This window comes from Corvus moneduloides, chromosome 3 (assembly GCF_009650955.1).
Source record: "Corvus moneduloides isolate bCorMon1 chromosome 3, bCorMon1.pri, whole genome shotgun sequence".
Taxonomy (NCBI): Eukaryota; Metazoa; Chordata; class Aves; order Passeriformes; family Corvidae; genus Corvus; species Corvus moneduloides.
The window spans coordinates 29,442,863-29,462,863 of NC_045478.1; the positions used below are offsets into that span (position 1 = coordinate 29,442,863).

General features: G+C 38.2%; 1 protein-coding gene across 3 annotated transcripts in view; it reads right to left on the minus strand.

Moving 5' to 3' along the window:
• EYS (eyes shut homolog) overlaps nucleotides 1–20,001 on the minus strand; it is an 855,823-nt gene that overhangs the window by 477,612 nt on the left and 358,210 nt on the right. For all 3 annotated transcript variants that reach the window (XM_032104713.1, XM_032104714.1, XM_032104715.1), the window contains one exon: nucleotides 10,320–10,441. In XM_032104713.1, the coding sequence (XP_031960604.1) occupies nucleotides 10,320–10,441 (122 nt within the window). The remainder of the gene's footprint in view (nucleotides 1–10,319; nucleotides 10,442–20,001) is intronic.

Below are 20,001 nucleotides of genomic sequence, written 5' to 3' on the forward strand. Positions count from 1 at the left end.
ATGAGGATTCTGTAGCAGAGAATCTCCCAGTGTTTGCCATCACTCATCCTTCCTTCTGGTGTTGTCTCATGACTCAGGTTTAGCTGATTTGGATGCTTCACTGGACAGAACTTCTAGTTTCTCCTCTGCTGTGGGTCACTGAGCCTACTCTGTAGTGGCAGAGCTCAGACAGGACAGGAGGCCTCATCCTGTTGTCAAGCTTACAAGCTTCTAGCCTTCATTGTAACTGGAGTCTCCATTTCCAAAGTCTTATGCAAAGACTCTTCCTGGTTCTCCTTCACTATGTCGCGGAGTTCAGGTTCCTGTATTTGTAGGGTCTTGGAGAGCATGATACTGTTCCCATCTCAGCTTCACAGCGTGCTGACTGCCTCCTGAAGCTCCTTTACTTGGCAACACAGATCCTCCTCCAGCTACAAGTGCTTCCTCCAGGCAAGGACACTATCATCATCAGACTCAGCAATAGGTTCCAAACATTTCTGCAGCTCCAGGCCTACAGAACTGCATCCTCCCCAAGGAGCTCAGTCTGGTTTGAGGTCTCTAATGGGCTGCTCTAGTCACTCTGGTGGATGGTCAGGGAAAGTGCCCTGCCGTACCTCACTATCTAAGCACACAATATCCTCAGTGGAATTTTTGGCCTCTTCTACTATGTTGGCTGTGCTCTGGGCTTGGCAGTTACATACACTCTAGCACTTGTTGAAAGGATGCTTGGCTGTCCTTAATGTGGAGTCAGCTGGAAACAAAAAGTTTGAAGTCCCCATAAATAAAGAAAAGTTGGCAACAAAGCTTGTGGGACACTGAACAGCTTATTAGCAGTCACAGACTTCTGTAGCTATCTCTTCTGGGGAGCACCAGGCACCCTGAAGCTCTTCAAAGGTTCGCAGCAGTCCTCTAATGACCCCAGGAGTTCCCAGGAAACTTTAGCATATTCTAAGCCAGAGCCCATAAACTGCTGTGGAAACTGCTTTGTCTCTTAGCTCATGTATTAGTGCATTATTTGCAATGTAAGTGTTTAACTGCCCTACAGCAACGATGAATTTGGATAACTTATATTGCATTTCATACATTCTCAAAGCTATGCCTGAGGTGCCTTATTATTTTAGAAACTGGTTTACACTCCCTCCATTTAACCTGTGAGTTCATCAAATGATCATTTTATGTCTCTTTGGGTGTTTGTAAACAAAATACATTATAAAACATTTATTTAAAATATATCACTGAATGATTAAATATGCCAGGTGGAACGATGGTACTGTTCATGAAGAAAAAGTTGATGAGCTAATTTTGGAAGGGGAGAAGTATTTTCCAGGTACTTACTATGTTTGGTTTCAATTTTTAATGTTTTATTGAGTTTTTGAATAAAAATGTTCTTGTCCTTTGAGAAGATTGTTGAATTATGGCTAAAATATGCCCTAAAGACTGCAGAATTGTTGCAGTGGGGATCCTGCAACACGCATATATCAAACCAGGAGTCCCGTGGAAAGGAAATATATATGGACAGACAGATTCTTGATAGCTGTTTCAGAGATGTTTATTTCTCCAGCCGCATGGCCAGAGCTCTGCTGAGGAACTGTTCCAGTCACGGGCCCAAGGGTCCTTCTGCCCGCGCAGGGAACACAAACCAACCAATGGGAACGAGGCTGAGCAGGGGCAGGGAAGCCCCGTGTCTGTGCCCTCAGGGCCCCTCTCCCAGGGCTACACGGCGGGGGAGGGACCCCAACACCTCACCCGTTTTATTTTAATAAAAGGAGAATGAAAACAACTGGATAAACATAACAAGAACCGTTTCAAAACAAAACAAGCCACCCTCCTGAGTCTTTAAATGTCCAAACAGATTCTGTGGAACATCTTAGGGCTGACAGAAGGGAGACAGAATTCTCTGAGCATGCTTTGTGGGGAAACTGAGGCAGGAGAGGGTTTAACTTCTTCCCTCCCCCTTTTCATCCCCCACTCGGCATTGGAAAGGGATTTTTGGGGAAACAATTGGCAAAAGCATGGTTTTGTGAGGGAAACCATGGATGAAAAAACGGATTGGGAATACACTGGGGGTAATAGGACATAGGGTAAAAGGGAAAGGTGGGATTAGGAAAGGGAAACTGTAGGGGGGACTTACAATAGAGATACTGTCTAACATGACTACGATTTTTTGCATATATACTGCCTTTTACAGGAACACCATCAGGCCCAGTGACCTGCGATGCTTGTAACCCTTTTCTACCTCGTATAATTTTGAATTGCACCACCTCTCCATCTCCCAAGCTTGGGATGCATTTTTCAGGGTTATTCTTTTTAATAGCAGTTCTATGCACGAATATGTCTTGCTGGTTGTCACACCTTGTTATAAAACCATAATTTTGCTTAACATTATACCATTTTACTATCCCTAAGATCTTAGTTTCTATGATCTTTTCCTTTTTCCGAGTGGCTGCTGTTTTCTGTCTCGCTGCGTCTTTGCTCTCTCCTTCGGTCGCTCCCGTGTTGGAATTGTCGGGGCTGCTGGTGCCTGCGCGCTCTTCCCGGGGTCGCGTTCGGGGCTGCGCGGGCCGGGCCGGGCCGCGCCGCTCAGTTCTCCGTGCGTCGCCTCCTCTGGTCGCAGCTTCGCTGCCGATGCCGGGCGCTGCATCCACGTCTCGGCCGGGCCCCCGAGCGACGACCCCCCCGCGCTCCGCTCCAGCGCACGTCTCGGCTGGGCGCGGCTCCGTTCCACCGCCATTGCCGCCAGCCGCCGCCCGCGCGCCGCCCCTCTCGGTCGGGCATTCCCGGGGCTCGCTCCACCACGCGCTGCACAGGACCGGGCAGACACTGCCGGGTCCCGCCGCTCCCGCCGCTCCTCGCTCCGCCACCGACACTGCGGCTCGCGTGGCTCCGCCCGCGCGCGGGAACTGCCTCGCTGCTGCTCGCAGAGCGCTCGGTGCACGTGGCCTGGGCCGCACGGTCCCTGCGCCAGGCTTCCCTTCGCCAGGACACAGCTGACATTGCTCAACAGTCTCGGTAACTAAATAATATTCACGAAAATATTCTTCCATCGGCATATATTTCGACTCCAGTATTAACTGTGTCCAAACGGTTTTCCAAAAGCCCTTGGTAAGAATTAAATCCCAAGAAACATAGAAAAAGTTCTTAAACAACCATGCCAGGAAGTGTTTCAGTTCTTTCTGAGCTTGAATCAAGCTAAAATTTACAAATCGTTGTTCAAGAATCGTTTTAAGTTTAAGATAAATGTCCATATGCGGCTCTGAGAGCCAAGAGTCTTCCCACTGTTCCTCCATAGTTTAGATATGGAATAGCAAAGCAAAACCAAGAAGAGGAATCCAAAGTTTCCAGGGTTTACTCACACAAATCAGTCGCTTAGGGATCGGGGATCGTTCTGCTCACAAATCTCCACCATTTGTTGCAGTGGGGATCCTGCAACACGCATATATCAAACCAGGAGTCCCGTGGAAAGGAAATATATATGGACAGACAGATTCTTGATAGCTGTTTCAGAGATGTTTATTTCTCCAGCCGCATGGCCAGAGCTCTGCTGAGGAACTGTTCCAGTCACGGGCCCAAGGGTCCTTCTGCCCGCGCAGGGAACACAAACCAACCAATGGGAACGAGGCTGAGCAGGGGCAGGGAAGCCCCGTGTCTGTGCCCTCAGGGCCCCTCTCCCAGGGCTACACGGCGGGGGAGGGACCCCAACACAGAATGTCAGTGACTTCTTGGTAGATGCTGCTGAGGTGGCACAGCAATATTTTCTTGTTTGCTAATGGCAGTAGAAACCCTAAAGCTCATTTCAATGCATGATAACAAGAAGCACACTACACGTTTCCTGTTTTTGTTAGCAGTATTACCAGACAGGAACTATAAAACCCTTACTAGGTGTGGAGGAAGCACTTGTTTGTGCCTTCACACATTTCTTTATCTAATTCCTTAGTAAATCCATATAAATCTTTTAAAGATGGTTTTGAGTAAGAAATGCATACATAACTTGGTACTAGGAGGAAGGAAAAAAACCATACAATTCTGGATAAAAGATAAGTCAGAAGTGCAACAGACAAATGTTTTGGGAAATGTCTCTGTAGCAAGAGAGAAAGAGTTGACCAAAGAACCCTGAAGAAATTCCAGATAAGAGTTGCTGCTTGCAATAAAATGTTTTGGCATTTGGTATCTGGGATCATTAAATACTGAGGTAATTCCCATCTATGGGAAAAGCTGCTTCTTGCTTCTGGGAAAAAAAAAAAAATTAAGGAAGAGTATAGCAGTAGTTAAAAGGAATGTCAGTAAAAACAGATGGCAGACCAAACACAGAATTAAATTATAATCATATAAGGACTTTAGAATTCCATGACTGTTTAAAACTCATTCATTTAAGGAGATGGGCATATCTTTAAAATACACTGTGTAAATAGGCATGCTTTTACTTACAGATCTTTCAGATGTTCACACATCCCTAACTTAGGAATCACCTGCTTCTACAACTTGGCACAGAACAATTCATGCATATTTCTGAGAAAATGTGGAAGCTGATTTTGACTTTGCTTTTCCAAATAAATCCTTTGCAGAAGGTGAAAAAAAAAGTGAAACAGTATGCTGATTTTCTGTAACAGTACTGCAATTAAAATATGCATGACACTGAATATATCCTAATGACATAAGACTGGTCTTTTTTATAAGAGCTTAGCACAGGTAGATGACAGTTACACTAATGAAAAACTATTTTATTATTCTGAAAAGATGTGGCTTCAAATGCAAGGGAGCAAAGAGGGAAGCAATAGGGAAGATGTTGTACTTGGAAATGTACTGAGAAAGTAACAAGAAAGAGGCAGGATAAGTCTAACTCTGGTTGACAGTATGGTTATCCAAATTGTCAGCTGGCATAAATCATTATCTAAGTAAAGACAAAGAAAGATGATCATGGCATGGTTACTAATTGAAGAAGTATTGTTAAGAAAGACTAGCACAGTTTGAGATGAGTTCTGAAATCACTCAAAATACTCTCATCTACAAACACAAATCATTCTTTCAACTGGAGTGTAAAGGGAGGTGGGAAAACCATGGCCTCTTACAGGACAGGATAAAGGACAAAAGAGTTTAAATTAAGAACATTTAAATACAGAGAACATTTTTGCACATCAGCAATAATTTCTCAGAAGTGCTTAAGGAACTCTAGCCTCAAATTTTAAGGTGACATTGGCAGTTACCAACTTTCATCCTTGCAGAACTTAATGGGAAGGGGAGGTTTCAGCATTTTATAACACAGCCATGTTTATAATAGCTGTAACTGTGAAGGGGTAAATGGAGACCTGTGATATAGTTGCACAAACAGGGTATGAGAAAACATGCCAGAACCAAAATATCAAGGATAAGAATGAGCAGGCAGGAAAAACCTCTGTCTCCAAAACAAAAAAACCCAAACAAATAAACTAAATAACAAAAAAACCCAAACAAATAAACTAAATAACAAGGGATCCTGTTTGCAAAAGTAGTATGAAGGGGAGTTAAGACAGCATGAAGAACTGGACTTCAGTTTACACTGATATTATAAAAAGTTTTATTAGTGGATGGATTCAAGTGCTGACAAGGAAAACTTTTCTGTAGTCAATGGAAGCAAATACTGAACCTGTCATAAAACATAAAAGATAGATAAATGACATAAGAAAATATACTTAGGTAGGTCTAATTTCCTGTTTAGTATGGAGAAGTCTATTTGTATGTTATAAACAGAAAAGCAGCAGTAAGGCACCATTTTTATTCTTTATAAAAAACTCAACAAGAAGTATTGACAAAATGGTAAATAGCATGAATATCTGTGATTTCATGTGAATATACAGAAAGAACTGAGTACTTTGGAAAGGCACTTGATTCATTCTCCAAGTTCTAATATCATAATGATTACAGCCAAGTTCCAAACTATTCTACATCACTAGAAACTCCATTTCATCCATAAAGTTATGTTGCCTTTTATTTGGCAAGAAAAGTTGAATAGATTTTCACTTAAATGTTGGTAACAGCAAAGGAGACACAGGGGCTTTAATTAGGTGTCATGGGCTAGCAAAGCATAGTCCCGGAAGTGATGTTCTTGCAAAGGGGTTCTTACAGCTCCTCTATGACCTGACAGAACCTATCAGCTGGCCAGTTTGAATATGGACAATTCTTCAAGCCACTTAAAATTTTGACTGTCTCTGTGATCCACACTTAAGAATAGACAAACCCCGGGCAGAGCTCTCTCATTTCCAGTGCTGGGACAGGTGGCTACGGGCCCTGTGTGGGGGCCAGCGGGCCTGGCCCAGGCCCTGCTTGGGCCAGGCCGGGCTGGGCCATGGCCATCCTGGAGCCGATGGGCCCTGTTCCACCCACGGAACAGCCCCACAGCTGGAGCAGCCCAGCTCCCCCTCTCCAGTGCGGTCAAGATTCAGCCAAAAGCTGCCCACTGCTGCCTGGCAAAGATCATGTGACCAACAGCGATAAGCCACATTCCAGCTGCAAGGCCCAGGTGAGATTAATCCTTTTAGTGCTGTGAAGAGCTGAAAACCTGAGGGAGGAAAAAGAGGAGATGCTTAAAGCTGAAATTCTGTTGTAAAGCTATGATGTATCAGAGTACCCATTGTAATTTCATGAAGGCATAGGGGGTGGAGCGTTCAACTTGTACTTGTGAGCAAAAGCACCTGTGCCGAGATAGACGGATGCTGAAGCAGCTGTAATTTGATGAGAAGTTTGAATAGGGAGAGATGGAAGTGATGAGGACTTTTGCTCCAAATGGAAAGGATAAGACCTCAGTTCCTAGAGATGCTCCCAGAGATAGTCCTAAAGATGAAGATGAGGAGGACCCTTTGCTTCCAGGGAAGGAGAAGGGCCTCTATTCTTAGAGATGAAATGCTCCCAGAGATGGGTGAAGAGAACTTTTGTTTCTGAACAGCTCAACCTTAAAATTGCACCCCAGTAGCTCAAGATTGGACCCTCAAAAGCAGTTGTGGGAAAAGCTGCAAGTCGTGGGAAGGGACTCTCACATGATGGGAGCAGAGAACCAACCCGAGCGGCTGTCTTGTTGTGATAATTTCTCCACAGCATGGGCAAGAGAGACTCCTCTTCCTAAATGAACTGAACAAGGTTATTATGGAAGTGGTAAACAGACTGAACATCGTAAGGGTTGTCTTCTTACATTGTCAGTGGGAGAAGGGAGAAAGGTGGGGGGAGGAGAAGTGTTCTGAAGGTATGGCATGATTTTATTTTTAATTTTTTTTTAATTATACAATTTTTATTATATATTATATATTATTATATATTATTTTATTTTATTTTTCCTTTTTTTAGGTCTATTAATAAACTTCTTTATATTCTTTCAAGTTTTGTGCCTGCTTTGCTTTTCTCCTAATTCTTATCTCACAGAAGGTAAACAGTAATGAGTATCTTGGACCAAACCACTACATTAGGGTTTGATGTTACTAGGGCTAAACCTCAGAATTATCAATACAATAGAGAAGAAATAAAGAATTCAGCTGATGATAGATGAATCAGTCTATAAATGTTCAGAGCCATAATTTGAGATTTCATGTTATCATGAGAATTAAAGTCACAGGTTCTGGAAATATATGCGTGAAATATATGCATGAATTTTTTCTAAATTAATTTATTTGCCATGTGCCATGTGCCAAACTGAAAACTGAGAAGGAAGAAAAAGATGTCTCTCATTTTATCGGCTGAACATAAATTAACTTGAATGAAAGGGGGCTTATGTTAAAAACCATTCACATTCAACAATTCAAGCTTGACTACTGGTTCAGCACCTTTCTTACCTGATTTTTTAAAATAAAAATATGCATCTGAGAATATTTGATTTTTTTTCCTGTTGGAATGTGATTTATTTTCCTATGATGGAATCCATAAAGAAAGATATTCATTTCTGGAAGTCTTGTTGATACTTCAGTTTTTCCAGATAGTTTTCACTTCAAGATTCAACAACTAATAGCCCCAGATAAAGAAAATGAACTCAAAATTGAAGTTTTAAATTGTATTTATGGTTTGTATTATTATTGTGTTATCACAGATTTGAATTTGGCAGGAAAATGTTTCATTTTGCATTATATTCACTTTTTTCCTATACAAAAATATATTTTTAAGCTGTTGCACAATAAGTTACTTTTTTTTTAAAGTAATTGATGTTTTCAGCTGGACTTGCAAATATTTAAGAGAAAGTAAACTAATGAGGATTACTAAAGCATAAAAGAAAGATAAATTTATCTGTTCTTTACATTAATTTAAGTTGGAAGTGATATCAAGGACCAGTCATGGTGTGGCCAACTTCAAAGAAATTCAGAAAATTCTGAGTATTGCTGCCAGCACCTCAACTTATAGCAGGAAAATAAACAGTGCCAAAATGGCCACAGGCTAGAAAACTTTATTGCCTATCACTGTTGGATTCTCAGAGCAGTTGCTGGCCTGACTTTGGTCCAGACTAATGCCTGTCCAAAATAATGCGTGGGCACAGCTTGAGAACACCAATGATCGTTTCTGTTAGGCAACTATAATCCATTTATCCTGTTTTGAAAACTACATTTAGTTTTAAAGATATGGCTGGATGTCCTGAGGTTCAGGTACCAGTTAACTGCCACTCCTTAGCTCCTGTAAGAGAAATACTTTGTCTTGATGTAGCTTTTAAGAGAAAAGTATTTACAAACCAACACATTTTTTAAATTAAGAGTAATTATGGTCTTTTAGCATCTGTGTGTACAAACAAGGACAGGTCTAATGATTGAAATGAAATTGCTTTATGTTATAAAAATAAAACACTAATTTTACTTGGTGTTGCCAAGTCTCAGAGTCACTAGGTATCTCTGAAGATGCTGTTTTGTTTGGTATATCATGCCCCTGTTATATGATGATTCAATCGTATGTCTGATTTTCCTGTTCTGTTATGTCAGCTAGGACAAATAGCTGAGAAAAAAATACGTGTGGTGTTCATGGTTCAAACCAATTTTCTTGTAAACATTCTCTGTAACAGTTCAGTATTTGCCAAATCCAGAAAAAGTACATTTTGAGAATTCTAACTTTCAATAAAATATAGAGAGTCCTTGGATTTGTGCATCCAGCTATGAATAAAATCAGAAAAAGCCCTGTTACTTTCTGCAATATATATAATGCTTCTAGAGGCTGAAAAAATTGGCTAAGTGTAAGGACAGGTAAGGATTCATGCCTGCAAAATATCTGTCTACCTAAAATTGTCCTTGAGGGTGGCAGACTACTAAGAACTACAAGCATCAGAAAAATAAGAATCACAGAAGTAAAAATATTTTAAAATTGTTTTATGTCCCAACAGACTTTAAAAAGTGAAAAAAAAAGGCAATTAAAAAGATTTTAACAGGTTTCTCAACATTGCTAAACTTTCTTTTATTAGAATAAAAATATTTTATCAAACTAGAATGTTTAATACCACAAAAAAATACAGCTCTAGGACATCAAAACCATTTTTGGTTAAGTTCTTAACAAAAATTAATTAAATGAAAATATTATATTATACATACTATGTTATTTAACTTAGTCGTGTTTGGCTATTTGGGGAATTATTTCCCCATTGTCAACTGTGGTTAAGTTTCCTTTCTGATTATTGTCTATATTACCAGGAATATAATCACTGTACAACCACTAGCCTATGTACCATGTGCAATTATTACACCAATCTCTATATGCAGACACATCTGTGTCTATTAAGAATTTACAGGACTCTTCTACTATTGGCATCATAATATAGACAAACCCTGGCTTGATGGAGCAGAAGCTGATTACTAGATTGTGTATGCTACTGAAATAAAATAATTTTTAAACCATAAATGCATGCATGAAGTAAAGATTGGGGTTTAAGTTAAAATTAATGTGGTTAGTGTCAAATCCTCATGCTTTGTCTGAGGGGATATAAATTTTAGTTAAATTACTATTTTGTTGGTATTTTAAGCCACAAGGTGGCAGCAATGATATGATCTCTTCATCCAACTGCCCACTACCACTACTTTTCCTCTTCAAAGCATCTCTTGTATTTATAGGGCAAATATGAAAGAAAGGGAGACTATATTTCCTTTGACAAAGTACAGCTCCAAACTGTGTTACTTGCCAAATGTTTTTAAATCATGCTTTTCTCTTTTCCTTTTTAAAAAAAATTTACATGTACAGTTTATTATATCTGCTGGCTTGACATGAAAGTACAGTGAAACACTGTATCCATGACACAAGGTGTTTGTCCATTTGGATAATAACATTCCTTCCCAAGCTGAGAAACAAAACAATAGCTGGATGCACAAGCCTGGCCTTCCTGGAACATGACCATATAGTGACAAAAGGGCAATGCTTACCGATAGCTGTTGAAAAGGTCCATGCAGGTGCCATTGTTTCTACAAGGCTCTGAATTACATTCATTTGATTCCTTTTCACAAAATTTTCCTTCCCATCCAGGCAAGCAATCACACTGGTATTTCTGTAATACATTAAGTAAAATAAACAATCTGTTACTCTTTGTATTTTAATGCAATTACAAAAGTATTATTACTAATTGTTGGAAAACATTAACAGTCAACAAAACAACTTTAGGAGTTTTTTTAAAAGCTGAGTGCATAAATAAATTACCACAGGATGATAGTGAAATGTGTGATGTACCAGAATTGTGGCATCTACTGGTATTTAGAGTCTGCAAATAGCATTGCTGCATTTTAGGTTTTTTTGTTACTAAAATTTGGAAAGAGAGACAATTATGTTTCAAAGATATATGGGCTATGAGCTTCATATAAACAGCAAAGAGAAATTATTTAATTTCCTAATACACTTTAAAAATATAATAAATTAAGAGTCAGAACTCGGAAGGGAGTCCAGATTGAGCAGTTGACCCAGACCTTTCTGTAATGATACTCTTACCCTCTCCTGCCAAATTAAAAGCTTAGAATATTTTATTGTTGCAAAGATAACAAAAAAGAAAGGAAGTTAGTAATTTGAAGTCACACTAAGTATGACTGTCCTGGAGTGTGAAACAGCTCCACTGATACCAGTACATCAAATGAACTTATCTACATGTATATTCTACTGTATCTGGTCAAATGAACATTTGCATCAACCAGCATAGTGTATTTGTGATTTATATTTTCCCAACTGCATTCTGTTTGTTTTGTGCTCATGTTGATGAACATCATTGCTACATTTGCTTGAGACACACCCATGATTTCTGTGACATAGATTTTCTAAATCCACTGGGATAAACTTTAAAAGTCAGGAAATAAAATTGAAGGGTATCTTTCTGATTTAAGATAGGGCATGGAATATGAGCAAATGGAACCAAGTTGAGTAGGAATGTTGGCCTGCTGGAGGGTAGGAAGACTCTTCAGAGGGATAATGGACAGGTTGGATCAATGGGCCAAGGCCAGTTGTGTGAGGTTCAACAAGGCCAAGTGTTGGTTCCTGACCTTAGGTCACAGCAACCCCAGGCAGTGCCACAGTCAGGGGGCAGAGTGGCTGGAAAGCTGCCCAGCTAAAAAGCCCTGGGGGTGCTGGTCAACAGCCAGCTAAACATGATCCAGTGTGTGTCCAGGTGGCCAAGAAGGCCAATGACATCCTGGTCTGGATAAGCAATAGTGTGGCCAGCAGGACCAGGACAGTGACTGTCCCCCTGTACTCAGCACTGGTGAATCCACACCTTGAGTGCTGTGTGCGGTTCTGGGCCCCTCACTACATGAAGGACATTGAGGGGCTGGACTGAGTCCAGAGAAGGACAACAAAGCTGGTGAAGGGTCTGGAAAACGAGTCCTAGAGGGAGTGGATGAAGGAGCAGGGGTTGTTTGGTCTGCAGGAAAGGAGGCTCAGGGGAGACCTTATGCATCTCTACAACTTCCTGAAAGGAGGTTGTAGCAAGATGGGGTTGATCTCTTCTCTCAGGTAAGAAGTGACATGACAAGGAGAAATGGCCTCAAGCTGCGCCAGTTTAGGTTGCATATTAGGAAAAATTTCTTCACTGAAAGAATAGTCAAGCTTTGGAACAGGGTGCTCAGGAAAGTGGTTGAGTCACCATTCTCGTAAGTGTTCAAAAAACATGTGGGTGTGGCACTTGAGGACATGATATGGTGATGCACATGGTGGTGCTATATTAACAGTTGGACTTGATGATCTTAGAGTCTTTTTCAAAATTAATAATTTTATGATTCTATAGGAGACAGAAAGATTTTGTTAAAATATTTTGTTCTTTTGATATGTAATACAGAGAGGTGAACTTGGAAAGAGAAAATAATTTTCTGTGATTTGTGTCAAAGAAGAAAAAGAAAATACATTTGAGACAAATTACATTACTAGCCCACAGATTAGTGTTTCCTATTACATATTGACCCTGAGATTAGCTCAGTTAGTTACAGCATGGTGCTAACACCAAGGTTCAATCCCCATATGGGCTATTCACTTTGGAGTTGGACTTGATGATCCTTGTGTGTCCCTTTCAACTCAGAATATTCTGTGATCTGTGATAATAGCCACACTCAAATATCTCAGTTCTCTGCATATTTATCAGTATCAAATGGGAAAAAATGAGCACTACTAATCCATACCCATAAATAAAAATCAGACACCTCTTAAAAACTGTTCTATCATCAGGTTAGGTTTTTGCATATACTAGGAATGAGAGATAACTTGTTTCCAAAAAACTGTTCAGGAAATGGATTACAAAATTAGAAGTGAAAGGAGGCTTGCCAATAGTTTTGTTTAGAAAGCAGCAGTATTTTTCTAGTCTCACTAAAATTATCTTCCAATCAAATGCTGAAATTCTGTTGTTTGCAGATTTTTCATTACATAAGGATTGTCACATCAAGCACAAAATATTACTCACATTTATGTATATCATGCACATGTGCAGAATAAACTACAAATTCTTACACATTATTTCTTCTCTGTGTAGTTTTATGGTAACTGAAAGTGCAATGTTGCAATAAACTATACACAAGTGTAAGCAGATAAAAAGGGTTTTGATAGATACAAGTCTTTACAGAGAAGAAACTGAGTCCTGGTGGACACCAGGTTGGACAAGAGTCAGCCATAGGCCCTTGTGGCCAAGAAGGCCAAGAGCATCCCGGGCTGCATTAGGAGGAATGCTACCAGCAGGTTGAGGGACGTGATCCTTCCCCTCTACTCAGCCCTGGGGAGGCCACATCTGAAGTGCTGTGTCAATTCTGGGCTGCCCGGTACAAGAGAGATATGGGGCTATTGGAAAGTGTCCAGCCAGTAATATTATTAAGAGATTGACACATCTCTCAAATGAGGAAAGGCTGAGAGAGCTGGGATTGTCAGTCAGGGCATACCATACATGAACAACATAAATGACAAGAAGCTGCAGTAGAAAGCATGCAGTGGATCAAGCAAGAGACTGAAGGAACAGAGTTGGACACCTATTTATATGTTGTTCCGCTTTGTTTGTGCTATGTATTACTATCCACTGGAGACAGGTTAAAATAAATGGTACCTTTCAGTTCCTGCAAACTGTCTTTTGCTTGTCCTCTAAAGAACACAATAAATGCATAAATGACACTACAGTTACTCCTTGTACATAGCTTTCCCTTGTACAACATATAGCACAGTATGCTTAAGAAGGGTGGATTTTACAAGCTATAACAGGGTCAAAATTTCTGATGCCTTGTACACATACCCAGAACCACATATGTACATGAGCATGTCTTTATCCAAGTAACTGAGTAAGTTGTAAGAAAGTGCCATTCAAGTGCATTTGCAAATTTTCCTTTCTCCAACACAGTAAATGAAGAATTAATCATTTCCTTAAGCCCTAGTCAATGCTACTTTACTAGGAAATGGCAGCTGAACACCTGTAAACAGAAACTACAATGAAAAATGTTCATCACACACAGCAAAGATCTGAATTATGAACAAGGCAAATCTTCAAGCCTGTCCTTTGTATATATAGGTTGAGCAGAATTTTTATCATGCAGATATACACTCCAGATATGTTTTCCATGCCTAGAGAAAAAATGGAAGCAATTTAATTTTTAAAGATACCATGGGGTTGAAGCATTTTTGGGGGCATCTTAAAGTTTTTAATTCACAGAAAGAACAAAAAATACCTCACCTGTAAACAGAAACACACAAAAGGAAACACAGAAGTTTGTTTGAAGTTCTTCTGCCAGACCAGTATTTCATGGGGCACAGCTCTTTTTCCATTAAGGCCAAAAAGGATGAACATATTGTAAGACTACTTATCATTGGCACATAATGTGAGATGTACTCCAGCCTCAATAGAAAGCTTCATCACAAAACCCTTGCCTGTTGGAAGCAGGGCTTTTTTTCCTACATAAAGACCTTCAAGCAACTTCATTTTGTTAGTGCTAAGAGCAGTTCATTTAACCTTGTGAAATAAATGTGACCATAAAAATGTAAGCATCTGTGAAATCATATTTGCAATTGCTCTACACCATATTGAGATTCTAACATTATTTATGCACCCTTTTTTGTTAATTTGAGGGTCTTTTCTGAGTTGCTACTTTAGGGCTTTACTTTTAAGTTATTATTTATTTAACTATTTGCATAATCATACATATTCACTAACAAAATTAGATTCCCATTTGTCATTATAGCATTGTATTCATTGTTCAGGTCTGTTTGCACTTATATCCTAAATAAACAAGCTTGTTTAAAAACAAAACAAAATAAAGCAGAACAAAACAAAACCAGGATACCTGTTCATTTTCATTTGGTTTAACACTTACTTTCAGTTTTACTATAGAAGTCTGAGCTAAAACAAGACCTATGCAGAGTGAAGTCCCACAAAAAACACTACTTTTCTGTCCTCTGATAATGAATTATTTACCTGTTCTTCACAGGTTGTAGGAAGAGTGAATGTATTAACAGTGCTACTCCGCAAATTAAGGAAATTTTACTTCTGACATGAAGAAAGTCTGCAATTAGCTCTGTAGTTGCTACTCTAAAAGACATACATGGCTTGATCAAATATGAGTTAGTATCTCTGTAATGATTAGATTGCCTAACTCACAGCAAAGGAACACCTTTGGGGCTGAGTGTCATGAGGTTTGCCATATGGTTATTAATACTGATGTTAATTGGAAGAACATTATAAAAAGTGGCATAAAAGAATAAGGTGAAAAAAGTATGAAACATGGACTCAGAATTGTTGAAAAATAACAATTAAAAATCTAGTTTCTAAGCGGTACAGATTGGCTTTGATAAGACTACTATTTAAAAATCACCAAAATTAGTTACTGAATCTTATTAGAATCACTAACTGATGTATTCTTATATATTATTTTATTAAAAAAGTCTTTTTTCTATTTTACTCTTCCTATGTAAGTTACAAAGCCTATGTGGGGTTTTTGTGTGTTAAGCACTTAAAAATGTAAAATACTAGGGTAAATACCTTAATATTAGGTACTAGTTATCTACAGAAGTTGAGGTAGTGTTAGGTAAAGTTAGATATTTTTATTTATTTTATTTTAGATATTTTTTAGGTATCTTTTCCTATATAGTTATATCCTAAAAATTCTGATCAGTATATTTATTTGTTCTTCCAAACCTACTTACATTCTTTTGTACCCTAAGTTATTATAAATTATATATCATCTGATGTAAAGGATAAACCAGGATTTTTTTTTAAATTTAAATTTTAAGCGAGGCTTACAGGAGAAACAAAGAATATTTTCAATTTGCTTATCTCTCTAACATTTTAAATAATGTATAAGTTAAATTAATTTATATTTAAAACAGCTGCTACAAACAAAGTTTGGAAAGTTGTAATGAGTTTTGTGTTACATTGTAATAATTCTGTGTATATTGAAAGCATTTAATAAGTATATGCAAAAAAGTAAGATTTTCATCATATTGAATAGCACACCAGTAGTAAAGAGAAACTTACGTTTTCATTCAGTGCAAGTTCCAGCTTAAAATATGGCTGGTATCTAGACATGCTGCGTCTTTATAACTCTAAATGAACTGTACTGTAATTTGTAACCACAAAGAAAATTATCTTAAATGGGAACTCTTTATTTGCACTGCAGGTCTCTATACACAACCACTTCATAGAATGGTGCTTTGCTAAAAAATCTAATTATTGCTGCATTTGATATTGATAATTTTAAAGTGACATTTTTTGTAAAAGTATATTTTGGTGAAAGTTTAGTTCCCTTAAAATTGAATCCCAATTAATGCTAGTAACAGGCTTCTCTTAAAATTATTTTAGATTTCATGTAACATTTAACGTGCAAATAAATTCTGGCCTATGCCTTCACAATTTAATCAATTATCTCCATCACTGCTCAAACATGATGGTTCTCACAGTACAATGTAAATCTTGTTGGGCTTAGTTTTCTGTGTGGAGATTCATCCATAACATGCTGAGGCATGCAAACATGCAACATGGCTGTTACTAGTAGTGACACAGATATTCCATTTGAGCATGGCCAATATTAAACATTATGTATATATTATGTTTGCAGAAAAAAGGAAAAATATTCTATTAAAAATCCAAACTTCTGTGAATTTATATATTTTAGTAAATTCAAAATTTTATTTTATGAGATGCTACAAGAACTGTGAACATTAGAAGACCCTAAGAGGTATTTAAGAACAAACATTTATATAAGTGAATGTTACAGTCAAAGTGTTTTAAAATTTGTTGATGTGAATAAGGGAAGATTTTTCTTAGGAAAGATAAAGGATTTATGGGAGAAAAATAAGATTTGATGCTGGCCCAGTCCAGCAATAATTTTATGACAACAAATCAAATTCCGTTTGAGACCTCTTACATAATTAATAATTGGTGATGGGTCTTTTTTTGTCTCTACTTCCTGACCTCTGCCATTTTTTCTGTTTATACCTTTCTTTTAGTCCTCTTGTAGAGAGCCTACTAGGAAGTGTGCCAATCAAATAATCTTCAACATGACAGGTGCTGAACAGTACTGGAAAACTAAGGAAAAACAACAACAGCCTTAAGTTGTTTGTGCAAAATAAACCAAATAATCTATCTAGTGACAGACATTTGAGTATCAGCCTTTGATGATGTATCTGGTTTGACGTTTAGCTCAATTGTTTAATGACTAGTGAAAGGTCATGAGCACACTCCTGTTAAACCGAAGTACTGACAGGAACTTGACCCCCCTAAAAGCTTGTCCAAAGCCTTCAGATTGCCCCTAGATCTCAGGTAAGAGGAGAACTGTGGGGAATTAACTGTGGTATTCCAAAGGAATAGTCTAGATACTGACAGTCAGAAATAACATCTTGCTTTTGAATTACAAACCTGGTGTTGCAGCTGGTAACTTTTTAAATAAAGTAAGAAAATGCAGAAGAACTACTGGTTTCCATAAAACAAAGCTATCTCCTGCCTTAACATAACAGCTCATTCAAATTTAGATCTTACGCATACAACTATTATCACATCAGTACACTTCAATCACCACAAAGTGGCATTTTCCCAACCTCAGGCTCAAAAATAGAGGAACGTTAAAGAAACAGGCTGTTCCAAAAATACTTCAAACTAAATATCTTTAGAAGGACCCAGACATTCAAAATATTATTTCATGTCAAGTCTCCTCTTTTGAACTTTCACTCATCTCTGCTTTAAATTTATAGAACATTTCAGTATAATGAAGCACATTCCAGGAAAGTCATTTGGAAGAAATAGAACATGGATCCACACTCACCTTAATTTGCAACTCATGGGGCTTGACTGTACTCATTTTCAGAGATATGCCATCATTCTTCACTTTTTAAATTAGAACAATATGCACAGAACTTTAGTAGAAACCTCCCCCACGTAGTTAGCTCATACAGCTGGACAGTTGCTAATGCCCAGGAGAACTAGGCTACTTTGTGAAAAATTTCAGCATCTTTTCTGTCGAGAGTTTTGTCATTCTGAACCCAGTGTCACAGCTCCTGAAGGACGGTGTGTGCCTGAAACTAGGCAGGTTGGATTCCCCGAAACAGGAATTCCAGTGTCCCCAGATTCTGAGTCACTAAACCCAGCACGATTTTCTAGAATTTATCCCAAGACCAAAAAAAAAAAAAATTGCAGTGTTTCAGATGTTTGTGTTTAATACACATCCTCTGTATTGGAAATTAAATCTCAGTGCTCTTTTCATCTTTTCTTCAGTACGGCTTTCCATTACCAAAACTAACAGTATGCAACTGCTTCATAATGCATAACTGAAGTTGGTTCATACACTAAAAACTTGGATCAGTCTGTTTATCAGGGTCACATAGGGATAGATGCATCCACACATGAAAAATTCATAGCAGCTTCTGATTACAAGAGAATTTCTGTAATACTTATGGTCTCAGAATGGCTTGTTATAAGAATCAATACTTTCTGGGAAAAGCACAAATTGTGTCCAACAGTCTAATTCACTTGTTGCATAACACAATTTAGAAATAAGTCACCAAAAGTCAAGTACAAGCACTCCTTCTAAATCCAAATTATTTAATTGAAAAATCAATGAGAGTTTACTTTTGAGGTTTTTTCTTAAAACTCTACATCACTTAAAAAATTAATAAAGAGGTCGTAGGACAAGAAATAAAGGAGATCAATTTTAATTTGCTAAGGGTTGCCATCATTTTAAAGATGCAGTTTACTAGAAGGAAGAGAGAGAGAAAGAAAAGGGAACTGTAAAAATGGAGACATCCCAGATAAATTGAGGGATAAGAGCATGTCCAGCCCTCCCCATTTTTATAAAATTATTCCAGTCTCAGGTTTTTCCTCTCTGCTTTTGAATGTCTTTGTCTTACTTTGTCTTGAGAATCAGATCATGATTTTAAGAGCACCAGTTCCAGATTTCTGTTTCTCCTTTTCCTGGAAAATGCAGGTTAGTTATAGATTTTTAAGCATACTAAAGGATTGTTGAGAGGGGATTTCCATTATGAAACATTTATACAGATAAGAGGAAAGGGAATAGTATTCTTACAATAAAATCCTAACTTAACACTTCACATTCAAATGTTAAGAACTGTCTTCCCCTCTTTCTCTATTTTCCTAACACATAGTTAAAATGAGTTTTAGTATTATTTAGGATGAGGCAATAAAATATCAATCATTTGTGCTGTAAGTTGACTATACTGTGAGTTTAGGGAAGTAGTACTTTAAGAAATTACAACTTTGGATTTTATGGTTCTAGCTGTATTTGGTATGGTAGAGGTTAACCACTCTTTACCCATTAGCTCATATTTCATAAGAGAGAAAGAAAAGGCTTTTCTCTCCAATAGCAGGAAATTTAAAGACTTTCATTCTAATCTTGTAAGGCTGTAAAAATATTTAATCTTAGCTATAACTTTTTCTGTCTCATTTCCACTCCCTGGGAGAGCTTGATCTTATTAAGGGCAATCTTTAGCAATTTGCATTTTGCTGGCCTTCCTGCAGTTTGTATCTTATTACTTTAATGAAGTTCTATTTCTGGATATTGAAGGTGCTTGCCTACAGGACTTCAGGAGGCTCACACCTTTTAATGGTATTGCAAACACTGTACCCACTAGCCCTATTTATTAAACCTATTACAATTTATGATGCTGGTGTGTTGTTAGGTCTTTTCTTCATGCTTTGGATTTCATCAGCATATTGATGAGACCAGCAACTCATCGATAAGCCACAATAAAAGATTATTTGTGACTGAAATTTTTGTGCAAGTGTGATAAATTATTTTTCTTTTCCTATTGATGTGATTGCAATTGTGTCACTGACCCTCTCTTTCTTTTTCTCTCTTCATTCACTTCCCTCTTCTCTCTTCTCTGTCTCTTCTCCCTCCTTCTCTGCACCACTAAAGATGTAGCCTGTTCTTCTACTGATGGAATTCTATCCACGCCCTTGCAGGAACTGGATGAAGGGTTGGATTTGTGCAGCCATTGCAGCTAACAGGACGATTCTGAAGGATACTATAAGCCAATAGGAAAAAAACCCCAAAAATCAAACCTCAAATTTGAAGTGCAAACCTGATAGGAATGTGAGGAGACAGTGGTTGATCCTGGAGGGATCACCTAATCAGATAGATTTAAATAGGTGAAAGG